The 8660-nt window shown below is 42.7% G+C and overlaps 1 protein-coding gene across 1 annotated transcript; it reads left to right on the top strand.

The window, feature by feature from the left end:
- The first annotated feature begins 1919 nt into the window (after window positions 1-1919).
- RHCE (Rh blood group, CcEe antigens) lies at window positions 1920-8536 on the top strand. The gene is made up of 10 exons (XM_010073355.1): window positions 1920-2052; window positions 2814-3000; window positions 3203-3353; window positions 4074-4215; window positions 5164-5324; window positions 5461-5598; window positions 5801-5931; window positions 6646-6725; window positions 7816-7889; window positions 8510-8536. Exons 1-10 carry the CDS (start codon window positions 1920-1922, stop codon window positions 8534-8536), a joined length of 1224 nt encoding a protein of 407 aa, XP_010071657.1.
- Window positions 8537-8660: the final 124 nt, after the last annotated feature.

Genomic DNA, 8660 nt, shown 5'->3' with positions numbered 1-8660 from the left:
GAGGGAAAAACCTGGGTGAATTCCTGGCCTTTGGTGTGTTTTCCCTGAGTGTTAATGGTGACATGGGATTCGGTAATGTGTCAAAAGAGCTGCGTTCGTTTGTGTGGGGCAAAATGATGGAAGGAGTTCTGGGTTATTCTTATCCTGAGTAGGAGGAAGGCTTTGTTTTGCAGGAAACATGAAAGCTAATTCTATATACTGTATTTATAAACCACACAAAGATACTGTGTCAGTTAGCTAAATGAATTTCTAAGTTGCTGTTTCAGCTGTTGCCTTTTTCTTGTCTAGAGAAAGATCACCAGGCATTCTGGTTCTGTCTGAGCTACCCACATGATCACAGAATTCCCACGAACAGGAGATGAATGTAGATCTTTCTGCATCGGGATTTTTCTGAAGTCAGGGCAGCGCTCTGCGTGTCTGGGAAAGTCCTTTGAACATTGGATAGGAGCTCCTGAAGGGGGGTAAGAATATTTAACTTACGGATATTTAACTTATGGCTTTATTAGGCCTAAGTAAAAGCTGGTAAAACAATTTGATGATGCACATGGGGAGGTGCAAGTTATCACAACAAATGCAAACCTTTCGTGGGTGATGTGAAAACTATTGTGCCGTAGCCTGGGTTTGCAGGAGGAATGTCCTAAAATATAAGTGAACTGGAATTTTTCTGCGGATGTTTTTGTCTGATACATGTTTCTGTCACCAGTAGGTGGCTTTCTACCCATTTGAGTGCATTGTTACTATCCCAAATCCCAGCGTGCAAGCACAGCTCTCAGTTTGGAATGGCCTCAGAGTGGAAAGTCTGAGGCGTAATTACAGGACTTTAATCTCCTGGCCTGCCTGAAGAAAGAAGGGTTTGGTTTACCGGAAGCACAGTGAATACTGAGAAGACAGTAATGTTCGTATTATGGATTTGTAAATTGTCCTCAACAGCCAAGAATCTTATCTAACAAATGACAATGTCTGTGCATGGGGATATACTGAACATAGTTAGCTTCCACCATATAGCCCAAAATGTTCATTCATTCTAATGGCTCCTGGTTTAAAAAAACAAACAAACAAACAAACTTACAACAAAATCCTGTTGTAAAGACTCAGAACCCACGAGGCAACAGGTTCCTTGTGTCCCAACATGGTAATAGAAGTTGATACAGTTCTGGGTGTGAATTAAAGAGTCAGGAGGGTGTAGGTCTGTGGTTTGGTTTTCAGTTGTAAGCCTGCAGGACTCTGAACGGAGCTGTCTGCCTGCAGGTTCCCGGCCTGGGGGTTACCAGGGTGTTCCAGACTGTTTGCTGTAGCTGTTTCTGTAGCCATACGATGAACAACAGGCTGATCTCAAAAGTAGAATAGGAAATGCTGCATCACCTCCACGTGTCCAGAGAGTCTCCATTCTCCGGCGTTGGGTTGGATTCATGTATGAGAAGGTTTGTTGTGGGATGTGGGTGTAGAGCTATAGCCTAACCAACCTGAGAATCGCATTGAGAATTTCAACAGGACCTTCCCCGACCTTTACATGGAAGGACTTGGGTCCAGGATGGATACGAGCAATGTAAATAATGGCTTTGCATGAACATCAGCATCCTACTCTTACGAGTCCGTGTTCTTCGTCACTTGCCATGCAGCTGGCATGTAACCAACAGCAGCTGAAGTACTGGGTGGCTGGTATCCTGCAGCACTGCAGTACTGACAGTTTGATTTTATGAGAACTTTCTGAGTTCAGTCCATGGCAGTTGTGGTAAACTTGGGCTCCTGACATGTCACAGATAAGGAACTGTTCCTTGCTGACGCCTCTTGGGCTTTTTATCTCTCTGAGTTTTTATTCCTGCCCCCCAACACCTCGTTTCCTATTGGCTTGAGGTTACTAGAACATTTTTATAGCAAAAAATATTAATGTCTTTGTGCTTAATGTAGTCTAGTGCACGATGTCGTCTAGTTACCGCAACTTCCGAAACAACGTGCCATGGCTAATCCTTTTTCTCGAAGCTGTTTTCCTTGGCCTCTTCTACTTTTTGTTCTCAGATGGTGGTGCATCCAGATCAAGCATCTCCTACGCAGGTGAGATTGGCAGCCTTGCTGTGAAAGGAAGGGTTAACATGTGCTTTTATTTTGCAGTGCAACAGAGATGGGATTCAGCAATTTTGTGTATTGGTTAGTGAGATGTAGAGTGTTTTTACTTCCCTTTAAGTACCCTACCTTGCCATGTATGGTGTTTATTTATTTATGTCAAAGCAAAGACAGTGCAGGAAGACATAAGTCACACTAAATTGCATTGCTAGTCTGTTTGTGGTAATGAACGTAACGTACTTCTGAGGGCAGGCACCGTTCCGTGTTAAGTGCGTAACTCTGTGAGGTCTTGGTATGTGAACGTGGTGTTGTCCTACAGAGTAAGAATTCAGGATGGCAGCATTTTCCATTTGAATGCTTGATGTAAGTAAGTTAGTACAGTGGAATTAAGGGTTTAAATATATTCTGGAGATGTATTTTGTGCATTGATTAAAGAAATGTATTGGCAGATTATGATGTGGCCGTAGTGTGTAACATATTTACAGTGTTGTGCAAGTATGAGCCGATTAATCCTCATGACATTCTTGTGTTACCCTCCCTGTTTTATAGCTCAAAAAGTGAGATCTACTTACTAGAAGGTTGATATTTTGCTGTGTGTAGAGGCCAGCACAACCATGTGAGAATATGGCAGCTGATTTTTTCTCTGAAATCTTCTTAGTTAATTGTGATTTTTTTTTTCAATTTATTTTTTAACCAGAAATCCAGTCTGTGTTAATAACTTCCCTGCTGTCTTGGTCTTTTCTGTCATGCAGCTTTTCAAGATGTCAACCATATGGTAATTTTTGGATTTGGCTTTTTCCTGACGTTTCTGAGAAGATATGGATTTAGCAGCACTGGATTCAACCTCCTGATCATTGTACTTGGTGTCCAATGCTCCTTGCTGACAGAAGGTTTATTAGTTTTCCTTCTCCAAAGGGCAAGAGAGGATGGTCTGAAAAGGTAATTAGTTCACGTTAGAGTTGGAATAACGTAGCACTGCTGATGGCTCTTTGTGGAGAATAATGCACATTAGCACAGTTGTATCTGCAGACATTTTAGAAGGCTTTGGGGTCGTAAGTACATTTTCCTGTCTGTCATTCTTTCTTTATGGGCCCTGCTGTGGTCCCGATAGAGAATTATTTTTTTCTTTCTTTTATTGCAGATTAACAAAGGCTACCCTGAGCATGACTGCTGTGGTCATCTCCACTGGAGCTGTTCTTGGGAAGACTAATCCCGTGCAATTAATTCTGATGACAGTCGTGGAGACACTAGTTTTCCAGATGAGCAGATTTGTCAACAGCACATTCCTGCAGGTACCGTAGTATGATTTCCAGGCCCATCAGGGAAATTTCACTGGGACTTTGGAATGTTGCCTCTTGGTAGTTTGTTAGTGCTCTGCTGGCAGGAACATCAGTGTGGTTTATCTCATCTCGGTTAGATTGTGGCTGTGTTTTCATTAAGAGATGAAATCTGACTTTGGGACTATACTTAAGGACATTGAACTCCAAACCCTGCGTATCTATCTATATAATTGGCTATATCTATATAATTGGCTGTATCTATATAATTAGCTATATCTATATAATTGGCCTTAAAGGATGAGCTGATCGGATGGATTGGGCTGTAGGGCATTTGGCCTTGCCCATGCCCTGGCCATCCCCAAGACACGAATGAAAGCCTTGACCTATGCTAAGGCACTAATTACCTTTAAACTTTACCCCCTCCCTCTGTCAGTTCAGTCTGGAAGATTTCCAGTGTGAACGGTATACTGGCCCAGTCTGGACAGCAGAGGCAGACCTGCATTTAAGGAACAATGTAAACATACCCCGAAGTCTCTGTGTATGAATTGTGTGTTTGTGAGCTGCATTGATTTCAGAAAACTTCATCTCGCATAAATAGCTCATGCATAAACTGAGGGACTGTGAAAATAAATGGCTCATAGGGAGGTTACACGAACAACTGTATCAGGAACTGCACCAAAGGCTTCCTGTGGGATGGAATAAACCACAAATTTGATTATTTTATTGATACAGGTTCCAGACAACATTGGCATGATGCATGTTCACCTCTTTGGAGCCTACTTTGGTCTGGCAGTCTCCTCACGCTTCTCTGAGCCACCACCAAGGTCTGAGAAGAACGCGAGTACCCCCAAGTCAGATTTATTCTCAATGTTGGGTAAGACATTTGCTTTAACATCTCAGTTAGAAGAAGAGATTGCAGTGAGAACATGTGAGAGGAATGTTTCTGGGGACTGGCCACATCCACAGTGCAGGTCTGAATGCAGCCAAGCACAGAAAGCTGCTGCTGCTGGGGTTCATGGTTTCTGACAACAAGTTGGTGAGACTCGGCATGTTTCCTACCAGGCATATGAGCCACTACTGCAACGGCTGTGGCTCAGTTTGCTTTTGTCAGTCTCAGAATAAGGGCTGTGCCAGGTTAATCGTTCCCTCTCTCAGCTAAGCTGTCCCCTTTGGGCTTGCACAGGCATATTGGTAAGGGACCTGTGCACCAAAGTTGAGGTTTTACTTGTTCTGCAGTTATGCTCACAGGTCCCAGCTGGGGCCAAGGCTCAGTCTTGTTTTGCAAGGTGCTGTACAGAGATAGAAAAAGGCAGTCCCTGCCTAGTCATGGAAATGAAAAGATAAAAGCCTGATGAAGGGTGGGGAATATGATACAGACAGCACACGGGAAGGGATCTGAGTGATGACAGCCTGAATGTATGGGAGTTCCCTTCTTAAAGAAGCAATTTTGGTTTCTTTATATCGTGACTTCTGTAATGTAACTGCCACCAGCCGAACTCGGATCTTTCTGTGAAGGCCCACAGAGTCTAGTTCTTGGTCAGTCTGAGCCCAGTTTAGGGAAAGAAAAATTTAAATGCTGCTCTTTTCCATCCCCAGAGTTCCTGCAGAGCCGTGCTTTGGCTGTGTGTCTGATGTTACAGGGGTACGTTTCTGGGAGGGTGTTGGTACAGCGGGTAACTCTCAGGGCTGGCTGCGTTGTGGAGTGTTGCCCCTTGGTTACACTGTGGATGGAAAAGGTGGGCTGGAGCTCTCCAGAGACAGCCGGTGAGGGATTCACTGTGTTTTAGAGCAGGTAATGACAGTGCCTGTCTTTGTCTCCAAGGCACTCTCTTTCTCTGGGTGTTCTGGCCAAGCTTCAATTCCGTACTCGCTGAGGACAACAAGAGCAAGGTGATCTACAACACCTACTTCGCCCTGGCAGCGAGTGCTGTCACTGCCTTCGTGTTGTCTGCTCTGACCGCAAAGGACGGCAAATTCCGAATGGTAAGATGTGAGAGAAGATCACTGCATGGAGAAGATATTTTTCTGTTATTCTCAGTAACACACTGAAGGTATAATAGCTACTAAGTAAAGTGTTGACTGAATTCTTACTCCACCTTTTTGTTGGTTTATTTTACAGAGTCATATCCACAGCGCAGTACTAGCTGGCGGGGTCGCTGTTGGTTATGCAGCACACAGGATCGAGTATCCTTGGATCGCAATGATTTTGGGTCTGCTTGCCAGTGTGATAACCGTATTAGGATCTTACTGTTTACAGGTAGTACTCAAAACCTGAAATTGTTTTTCTATAAGCTATATAAACTTCTTTTCCAATGCAGGATACCTCAAGGGAAACCTCTCTTTCCAAGAGATTAAAGCTAGGAAACCTGAAGTCTTTGAGCAGAGCGCAGGATTGAAACTTGCAAGACCAAAGTTAATTTTCTAGGTCTGCTATCAATTAAACCTTTTCTTCTTCCCAGAGATGCTTGAATCCTGCTCTCAAGATTCATGATGCCTCTGGAGTTCATTTCACTTTTGGCTTGCCTGGTGTGCTTGGAGCTCTTGCCCAGGTTGTTCTCTTGGTAATAAAAAACTGGGCTGATTTATCAAGGTACATAAATTCTTGCTATTAAGTCATAAGCTTAGCTAATCATTATTGTAGTATGCCTTGAGAAGAGTCCTCATACATACAGAAAGCCTGAACATCAACAGATAATAATTTTATACCAGATAACCTAAGATAATCTCTGAAGTCCAAAATTGTCAGTAAAAAGGACTGCGAGTCGAGCAGACTTTGGATCAAAACTTTAATATTAGCTTTAGGTCCTCTTTTCTGTCTCCCTTTTTATTTGGTATTAAATACAGCAGAGAGATGAAGGCTGGGGTTGTGCATCCTTCCAAGACTCCTTTTGGCTTTTGTGGGGTGTTTTGGGGAGCTTTGTATGCTGATACGGGGAATCAGCATTTCACTTCAAACGAGGCTTTAACGCTGAGTCAGGGGCCAGAATGCTGGTCTGGCCAACAGGAAAATACACTCTGGAAAGACCCTGCAAAAGCTGAAGGGCTTGGTTAAGGATATCCTCCATAGGTTGTTTGGATCTGGCGCTGGCAATTTTGCAAATCAATCTCGTATCCCATCATACAAGAAGTTCTGTGATTTTCTCAGCTTACACAGGAGTGAATCACAGCGCAGCATAACGGCCTTACGCTTCTCATCACAAACAAATTTAATGAAGTTTTAGCAGCTGTGTAGATACAGGCTCATTCACAGTCTTAATGATAAATTCAGCAACTGTAAAAGGTGAAAACTTGTTTTGCTTTTCAGCCTGGACTATTTGGTCTTGGTTCACATCGGTGCCTTCTGCCTGACCATCAGCGTTGCCTTGATAACAGGTTTTATTACAGGTCAGTATTGAAAAACATGTTTCAGTGATGGCTTCCTCGTTTCCTCGGGGCAAGGGATATGTCATGACACCCGCTCTCATGTCAGTGCAGCTCTTGGCAGAAAGAGGCCAGTGTAACTGAGGCTCTGAAGTGTGCTTCTGTGGGTAAATTATTTGTAGAAGCGATGGGAAACACGAATGCTAGGGTCTCTTCAAAGCCTGTCTTTTGAAGAAGAGATGTATTCAACAGAAATAACCTCATAGCACCATTCTTCCGTTGGTGAATTTATTTTAGCAGATGCTTAACAGCTGCCTTCAAATTTCAGACAGGAGATGTGTGAGGATGAAAATATTTTTACATTCAGGTATTAGTGACAGAAAAACTATCTAGAGCTTCTCCCTTTTTAGGCCAGTTGGTATAAATCTGCAAAGTTTCACTAACGTCAGTAGCTCGCTTGCATCAGCCAAGCACAAGGCTTTTGATGGTGGTTTGGGATGATCAGGGCTCGTGTGTTCCTCATGTGACATTTTATCTGGTTTTGGGCAGCTGCAGTTTTTCTATAGCTGTTAATTCGAATAAAAGAAATGGCAGATGCAAATTGCTGTGAAGTAGACTCTAGAATTATTTTTTTGTGCTTTAATTGATCTAAAACCTTTGCATTACCTTAAGTGTAATTAAGAAGTTGAGCTAATCAAGCAGATTTTCAAAAAATATTCAGCTAAAATAATCAGACATTGTGTTTCACCAATTGTTTCAACATCTAGATGTTTCCATCTGAAATCCCTCCCATCAGTGCAGATAAGCCCGATTGCTTTAAATACACAGGCATTTTTCATGCACTAAGTTAATGATTTTCGATGTATTTTTAGAATCTGGCAGGCTGTTTAATGGGATTTTCCCTAGAGTAATTAATTTTTGATAACAGAAGCCTTCATCCTAGCAAGCTTCTCTCTTTGTATTTAAGGTCAGCTTGAGTCGGGGTCTCTGCTGGAGCGTTTCGTTCTGAATTTGTATTATTGGGAGTCATGCTACTAAGAACCTCCAGTTACACACGATCTTCCCCTTTCCCCGATGTATGTATTTTACATGTTTTATATGTTTTTACAAATAGGTTTAATCTTAAACCTCAGACTGTTTAAGACCACCCCTGTATCCAAGTACTTTGACGACCAGTTTTACTGGGAGGTAAGTTTCAATGTAAAATAAACTGTGTGGGAATAGATACAGCACCTTGTTGGCCTTGATGAAGAACTCTAGGTATTTGCATTAAAAAAAAAAAAAAAAAGATAATTCCATGTCACAGTATGTGTTGGATGCCCTGTGTGAAATGGATGAAGTGTTCCCAGTTGATTCAGAGCCTGAACATGATAAACGTGTATGGTCTTCAGCTGGGATTGTCAGAGCGGTCGGTGGGCACAGGCTAAAGCTGAACTGATCTCGTTTGTTGTAACACGTGATCTGAGGTGCTCAGACATCCTGACAGCCCTGATCTCTGTGTTTCATGCACAGTCCCTGGGGAGACTTGAGCAGCATCCAAGAGAGGGATTTTTAGAAGCCTGCAAGTGGAATGGAAGGTGATTTTTATAAAAACAGACCAAGCCCCCTGGCTTTCACGGGTGCAGAGCTGGTCAGTCTGATGCACACACACAGGCCTTGGGCACCTTTAGGTGCTGAACATGATCTTGTGTCTAAATTACAGAAAAAAGAAATGGATGAGAAGCTTCTCATGAGGGTTTCCATTGCCTTTTTTTGTGTGATGATTTGATGCATAAAATGTTCTGATACAAGAATGTTTGTGTTCACAGTTTCCCCATTTGGCTGTTGGATTTTGAGTGGAGGAACCCAGATGACAGATGCGACCAAGATAAGCGTTTCCTGTTTGTCACTAGAGAAAATGAATAGCTATGATGGGTTGAAAGAGCAGTTAAGCATCAATTCTCCAGCTCAAAAAAGCCA

Source organism: Pterocles gutturalis, unplaced genomic scaffold, assembly GCF_000699245.1.
Source record: "Pterocles gutturalis isolate BGI_N339 unplaced genomic scaffold, ASM69924v1 scaffold13982, whole genome shotgun sequence".
NCBI lineage: Eukaryota > Metazoa > Chordata > Aves > Pterocliformes > Pteroclidae > Pterocles > Pterocles gutturalis.
The sequence above is the reverse complement of the archived record's forward strand: the minus strand, read 5'-3'. Positions and strand labels throughout refer to the sequence as shown.